The sequence below is a fragment of the Periplaneta americana genome, chromosome 1 (genome assembly GCF_040183065.1).
Source record: "Periplaneta americana isolate PAMFEO1 chromosome 1, P.americana_PAMFEO1_priV1, whole genome shotgun sequence".
Classification (NCBI taxonomy): domain Eukaryota; kingdom Metazoa; phylum Arthropoda; class Insecta; order Blattodea; family Blattidae; genus Periplaneta; species Periplaneta americana.
Window position 1 is genome coordinate 135,520,868 of NC_091117.1, and position 24,441 is coordinate 135,545,308.

At 35.0% G+C, this 24,441-nt stretch overlaps 1 protein-coding gene across 3 annotated transcripts in view; it reads right to left on the minus strand.

Moving 5' to 3' along the window:
* Positions 1 to 24,441, minus strand: part of LOC138701152 (beta-1,3-glucan-binding protein-like) — a 55,646-nt gene that overhangs the window by 7,658 nt on the left and 23,547 nt on the right. Inside the window, exons 1-2 of one of the 3 annotated variants that reach the window (XM_069827765.1) lie at positions 1,551 to 1,947; positions 63 to 258 (exon numbers count right to left, since the gene is read on the minus strand). In XM_069827765.1, the coding sequence (XP_069683866.1) occupies positions 63 to 256 (194 nt within the window). In that variant the 5' untranslated portion in view covers positions 257 to 258; positions 1,551 to 1,947. Of the gene's footprint in view, positions 1 to 62; positions 259 to 1,512; positions 1,948 to 24,441 lie in introns of those variants that run through there. The other 2 variants (XM_069827782.1, XM_069827773.1) reach the window with 2 other exon arrangements.

Sequence of the window (24,441 nt, forward strand, 5' to 3'; positions counted from 1 at the left end):
ATTCCTTATGCTACTCAGATTTCTATATCTTGTTTTTTATATGACTCCAAGATATTTCTCACCTATTTTTCCTGTCATTACGATAATACTGAAATTCTTTGTTGCCTCCTCCCCAAGCGGTAACGAGATGACTCCATTGATTGAGATCCAACGTGTCGAACTCATCCTGCCAGATGAGGGTTTCTGCTGACCCTCTCCGAACCAAAGACAGAACCAGCAACCACGCGGTTCCCACAAAGAACAGCCGTCCGACCATCACTGCAGAAATAAGATTTATTTTATAGGTATTTGGGAATGTCTGTGGATGAGTAATTGGTACAGAAAATCTTACAAAGGAAGAATTATAAATTACATTTTCATGGGGGAAAATGGAAATGAGAAACACCATCGCTAATCTTAACTGCTTCACATAAAAGACGAGGGAGACTGAGAAGTAGTTAACGGACTGCAACAATAACAGGCAAGGGCGTGTTCAAGGGGAGGACAGGGTGGGTATGTGCCCCCATAACAAACAGTTCGGACTTTAGTTGTATGGCAACTTATATATATGAGGTGTGTAGTTGAAAAATAAGATACATCACTTTTTTTTTCGAAAATGAATTAATGTTATATTTCATATCTTCATATGATTCTACAACTGCTATAGCACTATTATGCTCCAAAGCCAGATACATCACATGGATTTATATGATGAAAGAATAGTATTGGTTGCAAATCCTTGGTTCCTTGCAAACGTTTCTCCTTCATACTGAAAAATTATGTTTTAGTGATGTATCTGATTTTGCAACTAAACGCCTCATATGAAGCGTTGGGCCGAATAACTGTCTATGTTACAATCTGCTAACTGTGCAGGAGGAACAAAAATGTTACATCGTAGATCGTTGTTCCAACCAAGAAAGTCATGGTTGTAACTCGTGTAGAAGCGCCTCTGGTACAGATATTAAAAACAATTTTTGTGACAGCTGTGTAAGACTATATAGAGCATTATTCAATTAAAAAGTTGATTTTGAAAAATTGTAACATAGACCGTTATTCGGCCCAACGCTTCATATAATTCTCTTATTTATTTTGCTATATATTTAAGAATTTCGTTCACTTTGCGATTTGTGTCAAAAAACTAATTTATCGACTAGTTAACCAGGCAGTTTCACCTGCGCGTTTTCTATCGTCAGTGGAATTGTTGATAGCGAGATGGTATTATAACGAAATTAGTTCGAGGACTGACATTCACCTCACAGTTCGGGAAAAACTTGGAAAATACTCATGCGGTGAATGTTTACATGTTGAGGCAAGAAGTAACTGCACTCTCACTCTCCCATTCCCCTCGATCTACACAACACAGTGGTCAATGCGTTCGTAACTTAATGGGTTTCGGTATCCTGCGCCGCAGCCTGTAATGTATAATGTAGGCTTGGCACATCAAATAGGATATCACAATGATAATTGACAAACATGCATTTTCGAGACGGAATTTGGACTCACGAACTTGATAGTGATAAAACTGCGTCTTACCTTGTGCGTACACCTCGGCCGAACTAGTAAAAACATACCTGCACCTGTTGAAGATGTCTTCAGAAGAAAAATAAACTAGCGTGGTAAACAAGGTCTTGAAAATGAAGGATTTGGCAAAACTAGATCACCACGCTTTCTTTAAATAGTTCGTTATCGTCTTTTTTTTGCCAGCTGTTAGTGTGCATAACACGTGAAGTTCAAGCTTCGGTTATTGTTGTTGTTTATGATATAAGATAATTGTCATCTTTCAAGTAATAAAGATAAAGAAGGTTTAAATGTATGTCATTTATGTGGGAGAAGAATCTCGTTGATGTTAAGTGGATAATCGTGCCAGAGGGTCCCACACACACAAAACTCGTAACTTTTAATGCTACAGAGAAAAACAAAACACTTAATATACAAACACAATACACTTGTGTTATGTAAAACTTTCGATATCTGGATTGAGTCACTGACGAGTGGCTGATGGTGATGACTCAGGTTTCTTGCGGAAGTGAACTGCGCGACTTAATGTTGTTGCTATCTTAGAAGTCTAGTCATGTTCGGAAAACAAACTAATCGCTTAAACTTGTTTTCTAATTCTTTATGATTTATGACATTACACTGACATACTGTTGTTCAAATAATTCTCCTTTCTCTGGAAAACATTATTGGCCACGTACATTAACCTCGGCTAGTGAGACTACCGGTTAAAATTGTCACTTAACCCCTAGTTAAACATTTTTACTCTTCAACGATCTCGATTAGGATTTAGCCACGGTAATGTCTAATCAGTCATATTCCAGCGGTTAAGGGAAATAACCAGTGATTAGTAGGCTTACAGTTAGAAAAGCAAAATTGCATCCAGATTCACAGCTGATGACGATTGTTATTGTATTTGAATTATCTTCATAGGAATGATGGTGAGCGTGAAGTTGTGTTAATAAAAAGCGATAATTCATTCATTCATTCATTTATTTTATTCCATAGATCTTACATGAGCAATGAAGCTTTAAAATGTGGAACAAGTCAAAATTTTATAATATTACAATTACAATTTTTACAAATTTTTATAGTTTTAAATTTAGTAATTTTCTACAATTTTTACAATTTTGTGCAATTTTTTACAATATTTTGGCGAGATGTAGTGAGATGTGGTGAGGTCCGAGGATTCGCCAAAATATTACCCAACATTTGCCTTTTGGTTGGGGAAAACCTTGGAAAAACCCAACCAGGTAATCAAATCAAAGGGGGGTAATCTAATCAAAGGGGTTGATGCCAAGGACTCGCCATAGACCATCCGGCTTCAGTCCCACGGCTGTGGAAAACCTCGGAAGAAACCAAAGACCAAAGGGTTATCCAACCCAAGCCCGAACGCAGCTCCGGATCAGCCCAGCGAGTCTGCCGACTGAGCTACATCGATGGCTCTACTAAAAGTATACAATACACAGCCAATCAGATTATTAAATTTACAAACGCAAACGATCATTCATCAGTTGAGCTATATGTACATATAATACAAAGCAAGTAAGTTAATTAAATTTAAGGTATAAACAATTCAACCAGTTGTGATATACAGAAATTGATAAAACATATCATGCAAACTACTTCAAATTACAAACACAAATATTTTATCAATATATAGATTACTATTCAATGTAAAGCATATGCAATTCATCGGCCAAAACTATACAAATATATACAATACAAAGTAGCATACTTTCATTAAGCTATACAAATTTGTGCAATTAATATCAAGTAGATTAATTCAATTTATAATCATAAACAATTCATCAGTTGAGCTATACAGACTACTATACAATTTACAGCATATACAATTCATCAATTCTTACGAGGAATTAGGTGACAGGCTATGGGCAATGAAGAACAAAACTTTGAAACTAGTTGCCAGGTAAATTCCTAAATATTAACACTGTAAAGAAGTTAGAAAGTTAATCAGAGAAATTTTCAGGTAAGATATCATTTATCGAAATCTATCCTCTCATTTCTGCTGCAACAGATTGATCACTTATGGCCGAGTGCACCAATCTCGGTTAGAATGCATGGTTAGATACTCATAGTTAACTAATAAAAATATTAACCGATGCACCATCAATTTCGCTAGGTTATGAAACCGTGGTTAGGTGCGGCGTGTTTATTTCGCTATTATTCTGTTCGGAGCAATTAATCATAGTATTCAGAAGGCAGTAACTAGTTGATTTTTTCGAAGCGATATTAGAAAATATTACATAAATAGTTGCAATTTGTATTTATTCGAGTAGCCTACATATAAACGTAAGCCTCTTTTCTATTTATAATTTCTTGGAATAAGTATTTATGCAAAGGAAAGATATGAGAGAGCGCCAAATTTCAGCGCATAGGGAAAATTCATTTTTACTCGCCTTGTTGAGAAATATTATAAAGGGATGATAGGAAATAAACAAATTGATAGCGTGGCAATGACACAAAAAGAAGATTGGTGGAAGAAAACGTCGCTTGAATTTTTAAGTTTGCCGGGTAAATTAATTATTAGTTATGTAGGCCCCACGATATAATATCGTAACGTTTCATGTCACAATGCGAGATTGGAAAGTTGTCAACGAGGCCGCAGGGCCTCAGATATTGATAATGATACTAAAATAATGTGAAAAAGTACCAATATTTAGACTATTCAGTCTTCTGTAACATCGTCTACAGCAGAAATTAATATAAGAAATTGTGTACATATTGTTGTTAATGTTTATATAAATAAAATCAATTTCATTTTATTGAATGTAATTGTGGTTCACATTAAGCAACCAGTTACGTAATAACAGTATCATTACGTAACTTGTTTCGTAATAAACGTATCATTACCTAACTAGTTGCGTAACGAATGTGTTCATAACATTTTGATTAGTGATGTAAAGTCCACATTACATAAAGTGGACAAAAATATGTACCAATTTCTCCTATACTTTATATGTGATGTAGCAACATTTTGTAACCCATTATTTGTATCTGCTTATTCCTCAGATGCTAAGTACAGAAAAACCTACAATAATTTGAAAATAAGCTATTAATTTTAAAAGAGGAAACGTAAGGAAAGTCGCTTATTAAAGTACTTGCGGCTTCTCTGGATATGTGTAGCTACCGCAGACAGATATCATCTGTGAGCGAATCCTGAAACCACGTCCGCCATGTCCTCCTGATCAACTTGTAACCTGTTTTATCGACAATTTTAGAATGCAATGATTGTTATACATAGCACAGTAATTTTAGCATGATTGAAAGTATCATATCCAGCCTTCATTACATTAAATTTGTGCACACATTTTTCATAACACATGCAACATATTACATTTTATATTTTAAAATATTTGTTATTGTTACTGTATGTACCGCCTGATGATGCCCGATGCCCCAAGAGGGAGAAAACGTTTTTATTTTTAATAAATTCATAACAAATGTTATATAAATATATTTTAAAAACAGTTATACTATGTAATTTGTTTTTTTTTTTTTGTATATTTTGATTGTGAAGTCATTAAGATTGATAATTATAGAAACTTGAAATAAGCATAGGCTACAAGTTACTTGGCTTATCTGAAAAATCAATGTGAATTGTAACTGCTAACATGATTAATGAAATTATACTAATGAAGGCGAAATGAGTTCTGGTTCAAAGCTGAAAGTTACCCAGCAATTCTGCTTCGAGTGGTTGAGAGAAAACTTCAGAAAAAACCCAACCAGGTAACTTGTCCCGATCAATTTTTGAACCCTTGGCTACACTCCACCGATCACCCGCAGTCCGCTTATTGTAGCTTGCAATATGATGATATAATAAACTTAGAGATTCTACCCGTTAAATACAAAAATATGATTTCATTTACAAGGCACACTCAAATTTCATGGGGGGATTTCTGAACACACTCGATTTGCATGCGCGCGATCAGGTATTGTGGCTGGCCAGTGTACGCATACAAGTCAAAGAGTCAACTGTGTCTGTCCATTCGCGCAGAACAACAGGGTGAGTTTAAGTACTTTGTATGTTATTATTTTTAAGCTTTATTTCTTAAAACAATAACATCTGACGAAGCGTCTAATTTATGTGGATTCAACTGAAGGACGATTCAGTCATGGAGACTAACTGTCATTATGAGTGAAAAAAAAAAAAACTAATAGTAATCGACAGTTTAAAATTTTAATTCTAAAAGACTCTGACTGATGTTAAGGAAAGATGGTAGTGTTACAAGAGACTTTGTAAGGCGTACTTAAAAGTTGACGATCAGTGTGTTATAACTAGAGACGAGAATTTCATGCACTATAAAATAGAAAAATATGCATGTATTCAAGCACTATAAAACTATGAAACGTGTACGATCAAGCGAAAAATATATTAAAATAAGCACTTTCATTTTTGTTTTTTCATTAAACTTATTTTTTGCACAGTTAACAACTAACAACATTTCTAAATTGGTTTCTGTCAGGTTCCTGCGCTTGTCAGCCAATATGTTTTTGCATTATTGCAATAGCCTATGTCAAGCAGATGCAACATGCTGGTCGACTTGAAATTTTTATTACATTTTATCTGAAATTACAATAGATCCTATAATTACCTAAAAACGATTTAAAAATGGACATCGTAATTTAACTAATTATTTTAAAGAAGTTTTGTAATGTTTTACAAAGAACATCTGGCTAGAAAATATTCGGAAACAAAATAACAGTGCTTACCTCTTTACTGCAACAATCGTAGAATACAAGATCCCCATCTGATATCATAAAATTCTTTCCTTTAATCCACTGTGCAAAGAGTACACTTTGGAACCTTTAATTGGAGGCATATTAGAACCACATTAACGCAAGCAAACAGAATAAACAAACATTAACCACTTACGAGGTCAACACACTGCAAAGACAGTTTAGCGAATGATTCCAATTTTAGAAGAATTTAAATTGCTACTGGTACTGGAAAAGGGAGGGAGAGAGATAGATAGAGAGAGGGGGGAGTGTGTGAGTGTGTGTGTGTGTGTGTGCGTGTGTGTATGTGTGTATTTACAACCTCCCTGAAAGAAGTTGCTTTTGACCTAAATTATTTGTCGGCAGTTTCCTTGAATCCTCTATATTTCCTATTTACTATTCTCAAAATATCCAACATAATAAATCCATTTATGACACACAGTCTATAGAGGGTCGTTGGTAAAGTGTTGTAAAAGCGAACTTCCGTCCAGGGAAAGGTCCTCAGGAGGATCTAAGGAGAAAAGCACCGAACATATAATACATAAGAAAAGGGAAAGATTGAACAAAAGCAAAGGGATCTTTCGTCCTACAGAGACTAGGAAAGCTTGAACCTAACATAATAATAATAATAATAATAATAATAATAATAATAATAATAATGATTTATTTAACCTGGCAGAGTTAAGGCCATACGGCCTTCTCTAACACTCAACCAGGAGTAAAGACTGCGTTACAAAAACACTACAAATTTACAAATTACACGTTAAATCATGTTAGCAGTTACAATTCACATAAGGCCTCTTACCGGTTTTCAACGAACTCTGTTATTTTAGTTTACATCAGGTATGCTCAAAATTGTAAAAGCGCCGATTACACGGACGATGCTGCACTGCATAACACACACAGTGTACGGACTGGACTCCGCAACTACTACATTACAACACAGCCCGTGCCATAGCTATCACTCTCTTACAAATATGGATAATAAACTGAATTTAAAAAAGGAAAGAGTATACACTGTAATATTCAGTTATTACATTATTTATTATATTTTATATAGTTATGATACTATTATGTCATAGATAATGGTATTTTCATATTCCACCATACATTGCTGTCTATTCAACATGTGCATTCTTTTCTGCAAGTAATCGGAAAACCTATTTCGAACGAATTTACTGCAATGCGCAAAAGATGTTCATCTGTTAATCGGGATCTATGTTCGGATTTTTGGATTTAGCAACCTTCATTCTCGAAAATATGTTGAGGCAAAGATAGCTAACATAGTGGCAGTGAATAAGCTCATCTTGGTATATTTCGTTTTGTTCATATTTTAATACTTCTGTGCTTGTGAAGTCATATTCTCCGCATTTAGTTCTGAATTTGTAAATCAATTAACTCGTCCTAGAACTGCACTCTCACAGATTGTACCAAATTTACTATGAAAGGATTAACAAAAAGATTAATATCACTCTCCATACGTCTAAAATCACTAAATCTATGTTCTCTGAATTCACATGCGAGCTGTTGCAGTACAGAGATACAATTAACTATATTTTGTTCACGCACCATAGATCTCTTTACAAGTTCACCATCCGTGGAGAGTTTTAGTGCCTTAGCTAATTCCCAACATACTACATAACTTGCTCCTAAACATAGACTCTGAATTGTTCGACTCTCTTCAATGTTCGGCCTTGAATGATGTGCTTTCAATTCTTGAAGCTGTAGTAGCCTACACGTTGCACCCATGAAAAATTATTTTGTCATAACATGTATTTCTGTCGGAATAAAATCACTACAATAACAATGATAATAATAATAATAATAATAATAATAATAATAATAACGTTGGTATATGAATACATATTATAGAAAACAGCTTCCCTGTCACATCGGCATGTTCTGGGTAGTAGAGCGTATAATGTCGTGTTATGTTTCTGTAGTATTCCAGACAGTACCCTACAACATAGTAAACACTTTACGTTTTCACCGAACGCACAACAAAAATAGTCTTCCTCCCAAACTGTACGGAATGATCGTTTGCTTACAGGAGGTTTTGACTGTGTCATTGTCCCGCACTGTTCGTACGTTTACTAAGTACTTGAACTGCCTTCCGCAGCCATCCGTCGAGCTTCGAACGAGGAACAGCACGCTCTACATTTGAAGGTTGTGATTACAGAACAAAATCGGGAGTCAGAGAATGAGCATACCTGGTTTACATGCTTCACTTCCACGTTGTAGCACAGTCATCGGCAGAATTGTACTCACGGCGACATCAGGCAATGCAACCAGCAATACACATGACGTCGCATGGTTGTGGGTAGGGTGGAGGGCCCGCTCAGACGTCAGTGGCGTGCAGCCATCACAAACTCCATATTTACTGCGTGGTGGGAATATAATGGTGTAGCAGACGGTTGACTCAAACTCGTTTTCTACTGCGCATGTCGTCACTTGGGAAGCAGCAGCGGCGCGCTAATTCGCGCCGCAGTGCTCGAGGAACAAATCAAACAGCTGTTGTGTGTACGTGCACGGAGTTAATTCTTTGTTTATATATATTATATTGAATGTTATTCTTGTATCAGTAATGCTATTAATGTGACACATGCTATTAGTATGCCTGGATGTGCAGTATCTGGTTGTTTCAGTTACAATCGAAAAACAAAAGGAACTGACGTAAAATATTATAGGTTTCCGAAGAATGAAGACTTGGCAAGACAATGGTTGCATGCTTGTATAAGGGAGGATGAAGTCAATTTACAGCATGATGAGTTTTCTCGCATGTTACTAAATTTTATTTGCTTCGCAACTCATTTGCAAAATATATTTTCATGTTAAACTTATTGTTTGACTTATTCCATAGACTGCTTTGAGGGAAAAGAAAGGGGGTAAAAATCTTTAGACTTAATGTTGTTTCAGCTCGAATATGTTCACTTCATTTTGAGGAGTCAAGTTACGAAGTACCTTTAAAGCAGAAACTCCTAAATTATGAACCAAAAAGCAGTCGTAATCTGAAAGTAGACGCTGTACCCACAAAAGCTCTGGCGCAGTCTTGCTTGAAACGAAAATCAACAGATAATCTGAGATTGAAGAGATGTGAAAAACGGAGAAGGAGAAAAGAAATTCATGACATCATTGCCAAATAGTTCATGTACTCTTCAGGCCACTTCCAAAATAAATTCAGACGAACATGTATCAGAGGATAGTGCATTAGACCTAAATAACGAAACGTGAGTAATTACAGCAATTATATAATTATAATAACTATTAACTAGTATGTTCCTGTGTATCATATTGTTAAAATGTTTCACATATGAGTCGCTCCGCAGAAGGGAATAATTTTCTCATAGTTCTTCAAAACTTTCTAAGCAAAAAGGACTTTTTACATGTCTCATAAAATGTTAAAGCTGTGGTATCTTTTAACAACTTCCAGATAGAAAAGGCTTCAGTAAATGGAAGGATTCAATTGTCTCGAATGTCAATAGTGGAGCAAAAAAGGCGTCAATCAATGGGCATAAAATAATTATTTTCTCGCTTAACCCTAGCATTATCACGGTTGGGAAAAAATTGCCCACCCTTTTTATTTTCTAAATTTTTATGAATTAATGAAATCTTACAGCTTTCACCTTTACTCTATTTGTCTCTAACATGATAAAGTATGCACACATGTGTACTGTTTTAGATTTAAAATATAGCAGACTAATAATTTGAAGTATATGTTAGTGGACAGATTTTACCAACCCTTGGCATTTCATATGACCCACACTTTTAAACATTTTCTAGTTTGAATTCTGTGATTTTTGTCCATTGTTGTAACTGTTTGTAATGCCGTTAAAGTCGTTTACTGTTTCAATTCTCCACTTTACTATTTACTTGCAGTGTAGAAACTTGAGTTGGTAAATTTGTTCTTTATTTATTGGTGTTTATTCAAATCTAGTTGTATTCAGGGATACAGAACATAGACATGAGTTGTTTTGTGGATAATAGCAGCCTTAATGTTTTGGGTGAAAGTGATATTATAGTGCTATTGGAAACTGATTTACCGGCGGAGTTGAAGAAAAAAAATGGTAGTGAGGAAGATAATACAAAAGTGGTTGTGAGGGTGAAACAAGGTCTATTTCAAGTACTAGCTGCTAACAAGAAAGCCGTTCACATTACGAAAATTAATGTCAGATGTGGAAATTGTGGACTTAATTTGTGTAAAAAATATTCAGATATTAAAATTGTGTGCAGGAGCATTTTACTTAAAGAAATATGCAGAATCACTGGAATGAAAAACTGATGTGTGTGTGTGTTTTTTTTAAGTAATGTAAAAATGTTGACGATAAAACTTTATTGAATGTATTTGAGGAGCTCGGAATCAAAACGCGTTAAGTCCATATTTTATCGAAAATGCGTTTTTTTTCGAATTTGCCTTCTTTTAGGGACACTTCATCATGCTACACTTGACATTTGTTGCAAATCACATTTTCAGCCTCTTTAAAGCCAGCCTGAAATCGAAGGTCTGATTCAGAACGTATTCTGTCCATCACTCTAAATGGATCAAACCGAGTTGAGTCCATGAACTTTTTTTTAGTAGGTTATTTTACGACGCTTTATCAACATCTTTGGTTATTTAGCGTCTGAATGAGATGAAGGTGATAATGCCGGTGAAATGAGTTCGGGGTCCAGCACCGATAGTTACCCAGCATTTGCTCATATTGGGTTGAGGGAAAACCCCGGAAAAAACCTCAACCAGGTAACTTGCCCCGACCGGGAATCGAACCCGGGCCACCTGGTTTCGCGGCCAGACGCGCTGACCGTCCATGAACTTAAGATATCTTCTAACGAAAGCAGTACACCAGAATGAACGTAATTAATTCGACACCTGCCTTTAACATATGTTCATTATTGACTCTTTTCTAAAGTTTGCTTGTTGCTACCTTTAAGTTCATGCAGTAAGATTTAAAAGGACGGGTTTATTGCCTGGAATCTCTATTTAAATCTCCACGCGCAGACAGTGAATTATTGGTGGTGTGCAGTAAGTGGCATTTAAAGGCAGGTGGAGGTCGTTTGCAATAAACATGGGTCTTTTACTACAAATTGTGATATTATACTCATAATTTGGTAACAGTTTGAACAGTATGTTAAATTTCGAAAGACTCCAGTACAAAACATTCTTTGCACTCCCATGTTGTTTCGCTTCTTTCTTGTGAGATTTACAAACTTTGCTTCTTTTTCTGTGGGTGGTAGGTATATGACGGGAGGGGGGAAATAAGCCCAACAGTTTGCTTGTAATATTGTCGTCGTAACTCCAGCATCCCCTCACCTTTCACTAACACTTCAGTTAGACAAGGTTAACCCTCTATAAAATGCCTGCTTCCAGGTCAAGTCGAAGATTTGTATAGATCCTTTCCTTCCTGGGTTTGCTTCCCTTCACGGTCTTACATGCAATTACGTAGACATTGAAAAGCTGAAAAGTACCATAAACATTATATTGAAGAAGCATTTCTGTAGTTTTTTTTACGTATTTTCCCATAATGGAGAAGGGATATAAGACTTCATTCTGACGCTGACCTGACAGTCAACCCACAACATAACGTTATTGTACTCTATTACGCCCTTCAGTTTCACCACTGTTTATTCCCCTTCATTGTTACCCTTTTTTCCTTTATGTTGACCATGTGAATGTTGTGCTTCGTAGACAGACCTTTTCTGTCATGTCACTTTACTGCCAATAACTCTTACAAGACCTCGATTCTGATTCCCTTTCTTAAACTTTGTTCATTCCACTTGGAATGCAGGACAGAACTTCAATGCACTTTTATTCAAACAGTTAGAATTCTGGAAAACCTTTCGCGTATATTTAGAGGAAAATAACTCCTCTTCTTCACGAAAGATCGTTTTACAACATACAACCACCCTCTAAATAGACAGCTTGAAAAAACTGCATTTGACAGCTTGAATGAAAACTGTCAATACAAGTCGCAGGGTCACAAAGACGTCATGTCTAGACGGCTATACTTTGGGAGAGCATCACGTTCCTGACAAGACGTTAGTAGGGAAGGAATTAGTAAATACAGCTTCTTGGTATTTATAATCAATTAACCTACACCACTTCCAAAACCTTACGGAGCTGAGCTGAGCTAAGCTAGCAAGCTCCGAGAGAGTCTGCAATGCTTCCCGCGTGACGTCATCACGTAGTAGGAGAACGGGCGAGGCTGCGCACTGCTTCACCATTATATTCCCACCACGATTTACTGTGCCGTAACTTCCAAGCTACCACAGAATACTAAGTTTATGTCACAAGTAGCCAGTCTCAAGATAGCGAATAAACTTTCATATTTCAGCCGCGATCTTTGTTTTGATTTTGCAGGTTTCAATTTTGAAAAAAAGAATATTCTCAACTGTAAGTGGAACCAAACATAGGCGCTATATTGGCGGCAAATAACTTAAGGAAAGCATATTTTTCCATATACAGAGTTTTAAAGAAATTTAAACCACACATGTCTTTGCACCGTGTTTGTAAATATGTACCACTCTGTAAATTAGCTACTACTTGCTGCATTTCTGGCTTAATATTGTTTATGTCTATGGTCAAAGGATTCGTAAAAAGTGAGAAATCATTTGCAATATTTTTAAAATCACCTAATCTCCGTTCAAATTCTGTTTTTAGATTTAGATGAGCATAATTATTTAAATTTTGATTCATAAATATGATAAATAAATTGTAAGCTTGGGAAATGATGGAACTGTTTTTCCCTCATATATTTGATTTCCAGATATCTATCATTGTAATGAATGATTGCACCATATCGTACATATCTACTACGTTTTGCTATTGCTCTTCCTACTACAATTTGGATTTAAAATGTTCATAAATACCTGATTTTCTAGCATAGGCTACATTATAATGACGTTTAATATTGTGTTGATAAATGTCCTTTAAAACTTTCGAGCACAATAAACCTATACTACTGTATTATTCAGCGGCGGTTCCTCTATATGAGCACAGAAGCACGTGAACACCTTAAAAACCAACAATAACCATACATATTACTGTATTAATATTATTACATCTATTACTTTCCAATGTGCAATGACGTTCCTACATTTTTCGTCTCAAGAGAATGTCCCGTTCGTGTGTCGTGTGTCTTTAAATCTCCATTGGACAGGTTGACAGCAACTCGCACAATTTTTCTCTAGCAGGGTGGAATAGCCTGAGGCGAGAATATTTTCTGGTTTGTTACAATGGTTACAATAGCTTTGCTCGCACAGGTCTTAACATGCTAGTGACAGAGAAACAGAGATGCTCCATCTCCCTTGGGTCTGGCATCCTGTTCCTTTCTCCCTCTTTCCTCGTTTTCTCTCGTTACTCTTTCTTTTCAAAATACCGTTACGCGCGGGAGCTGATTCTGTTGTCTCTTGTTCAGCAAAGAAGGAAAATACAAGCTGCAATGATGCCTATTGAAGGCTGAAACAGTAACACTTGAAGTTTGGAGACGGATGTGTGTGAAATTGTGTGTTACATTAAAAGAGGATTAAAACATTCCTCAGCACCATGACAGAAGACCGATTAAGTACATTGGCTATGTTGGCAGTGGAAAAAAACTTGTTAACGACATTAGAGACTTCAATAATAAAGTTATTGACAAGTTTGCATCTCTCATTACTAGGCGCATGGAGTTTCTCTACAAATAAATCTAGATCTTCAAAAACAGCAGTGAAGGTGAGTCCTATGAATTAATTTTACTCTACTCTTGTTTAATGGTTTTAATTTTGGTTTATATGCATAGATTTGGTACATGCATATTAGAACTCGTTTATCTCTGACGTGTGACTCAGCTATACGAGAATATATCAGTGTGTTCATTACTCATTTTTTTTTTGTGAACACCCATCATAGAAAGGCACAAGCCGCCACTGCTATTATTTCTATAAGCACAAGAAAAATATGTCTCCTCCCATTCTTCTTTAAATATATGTTTTCTACCTTTGAACAGAGCCTTGCTTAACTATGTTACGCCACTGGTAACTGCTTGTACAATGTACCTGCAAAGGGTTGGTTGGGAGGGGGGTTGTGTATTCCTTGTCTGCCCCTGCAACGTCACTTATACTTTTTTTTAAGATGAGACATAACAGGCGCGTCAATTGTCAATTAATATTTTAACGTCAGCCATCTTAACGTCAATTGCTAGCTTCCATCAGCGTGGCAACATAGCACTGCAGTTCCAAGCTCGGTCGCTTAACTGTCGTGTCCCATCTTTCAAAATACAAGTATAGTAACAGGCATCGCGATGACATTTCTGCCGACGGCTGTATGTAGCATCTTAACATCCCTTCTCATGTTCCAACATTATTTGGCTCCTGATGCATTGCACTTCATGGCTGTTTTACAACATGACAATGAGTAGTGTGTTTTCGTTGTATCACAATTAATTATTTAAATAATAAATATTCTGAAAATTTTTAGTTGATTAACGAAGCTGTATCAACTAGCTTACTAGATTATGTAGTGTCGATGAAATTTGTGTTAGGGGGATGGTGGTTTGGTGAGACGAGCGGAGGAATCGCCACAGATATTACCCAACATTCGCTTTGCGGTTGGGGAAAACCTCTGAAAAAACTAACCGGATAATAAACCTAAGGTGATACCGAACTCACGCTCGAGCGCGGCTCTGAATCAGCAGGCAAGTGCTTTGCCGACTAAGCTAAGCCAGTCGCTTACATTGTGAAACAACAAATGTAAATCGCTACTGAACTTTACATTTCATAGCTCATTTCGTTTTTAAGAATAGAAAGAAATATGAAAGAATTGGGTCGAGTAGCTAAACAACACACGTGTTCTGAAAATTAATTGTACCAGGCATAACGGCAATCAACAAACCACTTAATGGAAAAAAAACAATGACATTGATTTATACAGTGATCGTGATAAGTTAATATATATATATATTATATATATATATATATATATATATATATATATATATATATATATAATATGGCATTATGACATCACAGCTTTATCTAATAGCAGAACGCGGGCCAAATTTTTGCTTTCACATCATTACGATATTACATATCTCTTCATTGATATAAACACTTGTACATATCTCTTACAGAGTTTTTCTTCATACTTTAGTTTTAAATTTAAAGCTGTTATTCTAAATCTAAAATTCTGTTTAGACAGTGTCTATTTAACCTAGAAAAAAAATATATATATATATTCACGTGCTGCCAATCAGTTCAATTTTACATCAATCTCTGAAACATAACTTCCTGAGAATGTTATTTCTTGTTTCAATTGTTACATTTTATACTATTTTCCATTTCATCTGTTCTCGTTGTTTGCTTACTTTTATTAGTATCAGGTCCGACTTGTCAAAAAACGGTCTTGTATATAGTATAGGCCTATTTTATTTATTTCATGAAAATATAGCCTATGCTGTTGTGTTCGGAAAGTTTTCCATAAGAAGCAAGAAGAAAATCGTTTAAACCTATTTCGAGTAAATTACTACTGTGCGGGCACGCAAACACACAAACACGTTCAGAAACGAGAAGCATTCCAAAAGTAATAAAACTTATTTTCTTTCATTAAATTTGACATCTTGTTATACACTCTTATACTATTTACTAAAAATATAGTAAAATTGTATGCGAAACTCATAATCTAAATTTCTTTCTTGCAGAGTCGTTGGAACAATGAAGCAAAACGCAAAGGGGCGTTGTGGCTTTGTTCCAAGGTGGAGTAATAATATTCGGAAACTCGGGTTTACGAAGGAAAATTACATATTTTTCTGCATACACGTATCTATGCGTTATATAAGTTAAGTGATATATAATAGTAATATGCATTACAAGAGCGGTATGTTGAAGTTTTCATGTTCGAGGAAAAGTTTGAAAAAGCGAAACGTAGTTGAGCTTTTTTAATTTCCGAGAATTGAAAGAAAACATACCGCTCGTGTATCGTACATTATTTTGTGCGAAGATCGTTTATTACATATCTGAAAGAGGAATTTCCAATTAGTTGTAATGAAATCTCCATCTTGGTTTCTGTTCAATGACGGCAAATTTGTAAAACAAAAATATCTATCTTCAACATTGTTGCTTTAAAATATTTTCTGTGTTTACTATACTCCAGCAGGCCGTGATATACGTCTGTTTCCCCCCCCCCCCCAGTCTATAAATGCGAACTTAAAACAAACGGTAAGGTCATGTAATGATTTTTGCAAATATTTAAAAACATTAATCAACAGTGCAATTTAGGTGAAATTGCAGTGGTAAGTTTCCAATTTATAATTATTACTTTATTGAACGTCTCTAAAAATAATATGTTAAAAGCCTAAAGCAGTAAAATCAATATGTCACTTAAGCGGTAAAAAGAGGAAAATTGTTATGTGTGTTAGGTTGGGAATACTGAATGTGGAATTTTACATTTTCCGCGGATTGGTTTTGTGCGGAAACCAAGCAAATACGCACGATCTCGCACAAAAATATTATGAGAGATATTTCTTATATGACGAATTGATTTTGGAGTGATAGCGTTCTTTCAAGTTAAATTCTGATATATGATGTGTGTTGTTAGAGAGTAAGGGAGATTGGGGAGTACAAAATGATAATGCTTTAAAAAAAAAAGTAATGTAGCACTACAAGCAATTGATAAATTAATAGTCAAATATTGTTAGTAAAAATTTGAAGGATATTCACAGAGTATCGAATATATTGTATGTGTTGCATAGGCCTACATATTGAATGTATGTATGTATGTATGTATGTATGTATGTATGTATGTATGTATGTATGTATGTATGTATGTATGTATGTATTTTTTGTATCAGCATGCTCCATTTTATTGGAGTAATACTACATGCTTTACATAAAATATTACAATAATTAGTTACATAATTTATGACATGAGACCAAGATATTTACAATTTTGATTGAGATCTTGAAATTCTTATAGATACAAGTGTTGCCTAATTGTACTTCTTCTATTTTAGGTTACCATCATTGTTAATATTATTTCTAATTTCAACTGCTGTTACATTTTGCCAAATTCTTGGATTTTATAAATTTTCAGAAGCTTTTGAGGTATGTTGTTGTGAACGGATCAAAAGGTGGAGGCCAGGTTTGACCTGTGCGTATTATATTAGCTCGTAGAATTCTTCTTTCTTTTATCAGTGTGGCACATCTTAATGTTATGTAGTTGACTGAGTGTTCTTTTAGTCTGCAAGGGCACGTTGGAGTTGGAATAATCTTGAATCTATGAAGGTATGATCTTATGAAGCCATGACCTGTATGTATGTATGTATGTATGTATGTATGTATGTATGACATGCACGTTTAGTCAAGTCTGAAGACTGGTTGGAACCCCATAAGCGATACAAATAAGGCATCACTCATGAGGCAGCTAAGCCAAGATTTAATGGGGTAGGGAAAGATACCCTACAAAATAAAAATACGGGAAAATGTAATATCCCAATTATATATTGATTGAATAACCAAATTTTGTAAAAAAAAAAAAATATATAGGCCTATATATGTGTATATGTACGTATATATATAGTACACAATTATACTTCGCACGAAAACATGACGACCTTCCCTTATATCTTTCACCAGTTAACTGCAGGCACGTGCAAGGGATAAACCCTTAGCCGAGTTGCCAATTCTTGAAGTCATTGTGATTTGCGAACGTTTTTCAAACTGTGTTCCGTGAAACTGCGATTTTCAGCGAGACTATATTATCTTCGTAAATATACCTTAATTTATAATTACTAAAACAAAATTAGTATAAAACTGAACAAATTTATTTTTAAAACACTTTATATTTATATTTTCACTAACATGTTTTGCTTAGATAAACAAAGAAATGCAGAATTATATAATAAGTTTCAAATTCTCATGTTATTGAAGTTCCAGAATTTTATACTTAATTAAGGATGTTGCTGGTAAAATTTTCGGAAACTGTGATCATTGAATAGCAATTTATAGTGCAAGAGAGTAAAATTAGATTTTATCCGCTTCGCCTTGGGTGATACTTTACACGAGCGCATAAAATCTGTTTACTCTAGTGTGCTATACAATATTTTATTCATTACTGGTATGTAAATTTAATTTTAAATTGTAGATCTTTTCCTTGTAATGTGTTGTTGGCGAAGAAGTTCATATATATTCATTTTAATTAATGCTAATATGTTGGTTGTCATGTAGAGAGTGATTTAAAAACATTTAATTCACTGCTGTAAGTTAGAAAACTTTTAAGCACTGCTGTGAATAATGTCATTACTTAGGTTGCTAAGGACGGTGAAATAAAGACCAGTATAGATACCAGTGATAGATAAATTTTACATCATTTTTTCATAACACGAAAATCATATTAAAGCACAAAAGAATATATTTGTTTCTCTGCCAGTTTAGTTGCTGATTCGATGAAAATTTTCTGTAGGCCTAAGGAACGTTATAAGATACGAAATATGATTGAATTAATTAAGGGGGCATGTACACTTCTTATACCTTAAAATTCTGTTTTGTAAAATATAGGCCTAATATACAATTTAAATTTCTACACCAACTATTGAAGTTCATTCAGGTAAAACAACCTGTATTAGTTTTTTTTAGTTATTTAACAACCCTGTATCAATTACTAGGTTATTTAGTGTCGATGGGATTGGTGATAACAAAATGGTATTTGGCGAGATTAGGCCGAGGATTCGCTATAGATTACCTGACATTCGCCTTACTGTTGAGAAAAACCTCGGAAAACCCCCAATCAGATAAATCAGCCAAAGCGGGAACTGAACCCACGCCGAGTGCAACTTCGGATCGGCAGTCAACTCAGCCAACTGAGCTACGCCAGTGGCTCTGTATTAGTTCTGAAGTTATGATTTGTAATGTAAAGTGCGGAATTGGCTATAATAACTGTTAAGTGGAAATCGGCATGAGCTTTTTTTTTCTTCTTCGCAAACCATATTCCTTAAAAACCCTTTTCCTGGTAATTCCGAAAGTACTGGATAAAATCGAATGAATTTTTTTCTGCATTCTTAAATATAATGTACAAATCAGGCCAGAATATTTTCGCAATTTTATTTGCTGTTGGCGATATCTCTTTCGCGTACTGTTCACATAATGTTCGACGAAGTAAATCACGCATAAAATCATCTATCTTGCCGAATTCTGTTTTAGTTTATTTTCTCTTTAGTTGGTGAACTGTAATTCTTAATTTCTATGCCCCATATACATATTACCAACTCCGCCGCTTGCGTCCGATGTTAAGTGATAAAGATTTGTACTTATCAAACTGCCTCAACTTTCGATTACGCTATGGATAGAATTTCTAACGTTAGACACAATTTTAACACTTTGTTTTCTTAGCTACGCTCCTCTGCAAATAAGATATTGTTTTCTTCGACGGTGTTCATTATTCTTGTCGTGATCTTCAGGTGAATCAGGAGGCCTGGCTGCGAATCATCTGCTCCAACACTCATTAATCATGGCCGGAATAAATTGTACATATTGAAGCGCACAACAGTATAAAACAACACGTCGACAAATGTCTAAAAAGACACTGAGAACGGGTGAAACCCAATAGGTAGGGGCAATGATTTAAATTTGGCAATGCTAGGATCTATTGTATTTCTGCCACGCGGATAGGGATTGAGTAGAGGATGGGGGTTTATGAGGGATTACCAATTCCAAGAAGAGAGGCCGTCATGTTTTCGAAGCAACAGTACGTACGTATGTATGTACATACAGAATGTTTAAAAAATACGGGGCATAATTTCAGGTATGTATTTCCCACATGTAGACAATCAAAATAGTTCATTACAACATGTGTCCGGAACTGTTTCATTTCCGAGTTATGGCCTTCACAACATTGAAATTCACTGTGCTTCATCTGTAAATAATACTAAGGCAGGAAAGTTCGGATTTACACCACACTGCTGCAAGAACCACTGACAGAACCTAACTCGTGCAGGGTAATCTGCTGGTGACAGGGCCTGTACACGTTGCAAATGATAAGGATACAATTGATACTCTTTCAACAGTCTCCAGACAGTCGTATGAGGAACATTGACTTGCAACGCTACCCTTCGTGTGCTGATAGAAGGAGTCATGTTCACAGCCTCCAGAATCTCCTCCTGTACTTCTGGAGTTGTAGATCTTGGTCGTCCCCTTCCCAAACCAGGAGAGTTAAATTTTCCATACTCGCACAGACGGTAATGGAGACGTACAAATGTCTTCCGATCTGGACATTTTCGCTGTGGGTACCTCTCCTGGTACAAACGACGAGCCAGCTCAGCATTGCCGTCCGCTTTACTGTACATGAAGTGATCTCTGCCAGCTCTTGATTTGAATACATGTCGCACAGTCTAACGCCTACACAACACTGAATGTAACCTTCGCCTCGGAATGAACTGTCAGAGAGCCCACTTAATGTCTCCTTTGACGGCAACGACCTGCGGAAAGAAAAACGTTCCGGTGAATTTCAATGTTGTGAAGGCCATAACTCGGAAATAAAGCATTTCCGGACACATGTTGTAATGAACTATTTTGATTGTCTACATGTGGGAAATACATACCTGAAATTATGTCCCATATTTTTGAAACACCCTGTATATACGTAGGCTTTCATTTCAAAACTTCCCAATCTAAATAACTTATTATTTAAATTGAATTCAATTTAAAAAACCACCTCAATTTAGATATTGAGGGGGGAGTTTAAATCCAGGCTTAATTGCATTTTAGACTTCACCCCCATTCCCCAGCCTCTTCACTTTCAAGTTTTAAATGGCACACTTATATTTTTATACTCAAATATGAAAGAGTACTCAATTATTATTTATACATCTCATTGGTTTTCGTATCTTTTGTTTTCTATCGTCACCTGACAACCTGGATTTTTGTTATTGTTGATTAGAGCTGAAGAGAATAAAGCTACAAAAAGTTATTGAGCATTTCATGTAATAGTTGTGTTTGTGTATTAAATTATTTTAAAATGGTGTATACCCTTCAAGTGAGAACATAAATTATCCTTATTGATCAAATTTAGAAAATTACACAAAATAAGATGTGTTTTCATCCTACGATCAACTGATGATAATAACAAAAATACAGGTTGCCAGTCGACGATAGAAAACAAAAGATGCAAAAACAAATTAATGAGGTGTATAAACAATTGAATGCTTTTTCATATTTAAGTATAAAAATATAGGGATGCCATTTGAAATTTCAAAGTGAGGGTAGCTGGGGGTGGGGGTGAAATCTAAAATGCGATTAAGCTTGGTTTCAGACTTCCTCCTCAATACCTAAATTGATGTGTTTTTTTTGTTAAAATTGAATTCAATTTAAATAATTAGTTATTTAGACAGGGAAGTTTTGAAATGAGGACTGTGTGTGTGTGCGTGTGTGCGTGTGTGTGTTTTTTTTTCCGGTTTCTTGGTAAAAGTGACCAAGTCCAAAATGCAAAATTGTTGGAAAAAGGCGTTTAAAGGTTTAATGATCCATTCAAAGATAACTGTACTTCATTAGATGTTAGTAATAACTTATTTTAAAGGTAAATGTGTTATATTATTAGTTTTTAGTATAAAATTATGTCAAAATAGTTCATTACAACATGTGTCCGGAAATGCTTTAGTTCCGAGTTATGGCCTTCACATCATAATGCTTGGAAGCCTTGGAATGTGACTTGGTCACTTTTACCAAGAAACCGACGATATATATATATATATATATATATATATATATATATATATATATATATATATTTTACGAGTTTCTTACATTTCCTCAAACCTAGCGGCTGGCTATGAAATTGGTATGGATAGTAGCATAGGGAAATGAAAACCCTGTATATATATATATATATATATATATATATATATTTTACGAGTTTCTTACATTTCCTCAAACCTAGCGGCTGGCTATGAAATTGGTATGGATAGTAGCATAGGGACTATTTTAGGAAGAAGAAATATTTATATGAAATACCTATATTATGGAGAAAGGAGACATAGCATTGGGGAAAATGCATAACAGTTTTGTCCTCGACGAAAATGAATTCGGTAAAACAATTAAAATACTGTATAATGTTAAAAAAAATTAGGTCTCAATTGAGTATGGCAAAAAATCTATGAAATGAATATAACTTTAGTTTGCAAAATCACTTAGAAGACGAACAATGTAATAGCTAGACAAAAGCTTCATAGTGGTTTAATTAAGTTATTATCGTTAATTAATTATAGGGAAATTAAAATTTTATGGGCGCAAGAAGAATATACAAGAGTAAACTCCAAGGAAAAATGAATGGGTTTAGCATGGTGGCGACTAGGAATGTGTAACTTAAGGAAAAGAAGGGGAAAACAATGGGAATTATGTTTGTCCCTTCTGCGGCCAGGAAGAAGACGTGATTGTTAATTACGCCCAGAAACTAAAAATTAAGAAAATTATTTAGAGACGAGAAAATTCTGAAACTAAACAATAGAATAGTATAATAAAACAAATTATATGGAACTATAAATAAATGAAAATAATTTTAAAATAGACACATTTCTAATTACAATTATTGTGAGATGGAAAGAGAAAGTCAATTTATAAACTTTGGATTGATGAAGGTTATAAATAGTGTGTTCAAATTTCTTATTCGTTTATAATGATCGCTATTATGATAATTGTGTATTTTTAAAGAAATTACGAGAACAATGGTCGACTGATATAAAGAGGCAAGACTTGAGACTTCAGGGCGTTGGATATGGAACAATATTGTTCCCGACTTAGAGAGTAGTTGGAGTGGGCCATATTCGTTTTTCATTAATGGATCGAGTTCTTTCACACGTCGTGAAACGACATAGTAACTCATGATTTACTGTCTTTTACTGTATTCGTGAACCTGGAATTTAATGACAGATGGGACATTATTCCACCATCGAGGCTATTTTAACTCCAAAATACTGATATACACATTTTTCTTATGGCAAATGAAGAAAACTGTATTTTTAGCAAGCTCTCGAAATCGATTGTTTGTTTCCCACGCACTTCTGATAATGAATGGGGAAACATCGTTTTTATAAGGAACGGGTTAGGTGCAGCTTTACTCAGCATGACACTTAAATATCTGTTGATAAATAACAATATGACTCACCGATAACGTACTTATGAAATATGAATAATATGTCACTTGTAATTCACATTAAGGGTATACAATTTTTTCTAATTGTAATATTTAACTAATTATTAAAGTCTACAATATTAGGCGTTTGGCAACGTTGCTGGATGGGGAGGAGGGGGTTTACAAGTACACGGTACAGCTCAAGCGGATACAGACATACCGGTACAAAACAGATGCTCTGTTCTAATGCAGGAGCGGACCGTTGTTTATATAAAATGAACAGCAAATAGAAACTTTCAATCTCAATAATAGAACTTTATGGTAAATTTCCATTTTATTTAACAATATTGGCAGTATTGGTTCATTTTTAATTGTACGTCTATAAATAAACAATAATGATTTACTGCACAAAACCACACAAACATTTTTTTAAATGCAACATTTTAATCTCTCCCGCTTCCATAAAGCAGTACCATTTTTAAAGAAATTTCTGTTGTGTGATTTTCGAAATGAGGTAAGAGACTTCTAGTTTCTAACAATCGTTGAGAAATAGCTAGAAAATTCGCCGATTAGATAACCTTCATTGCGGAAAACATTGACGGTACATCTTCTTGTCTCACTTGAATTACGACGACTTTCTCCATAAATTAATAACATATGATATTCCTAAACTGTGAATGACGTTGTAAGTTGTTTATCGAATACCTGGTACCGAACTGCCATCCGCTCGGTAGTAGAGCTATGGACAGGGAGCTTGAACTCAGCTGGCATGTATGTACGTTTGTGCAGAGTACTGCCTGCTGAACACGTTGCCACATCTCTCACGTCAGAATATTAACAAATTTAATAATGCAATTTTATTTAATTTCACGAAAACGTAGGTAAAAGAACACACAAATATGTATTTAAACTAATATTAACTCTTTCCTAGATATAACTACTGATGTAATTGTTTTCGTAATTTTACTAACGATATAAGCAGTATAACGCGAATAAAATAAGAGAAGAAATATTTTTTCTGGGAAAACTATCAAGTTTTGACCCTATGTTGTATGGACATTTTTTATCCCGTAGACTGTCCCCGACTACTGTGAAAAAGACGGCACTTATACCCCTTACACCCTGTATAATAGCAGTATTCG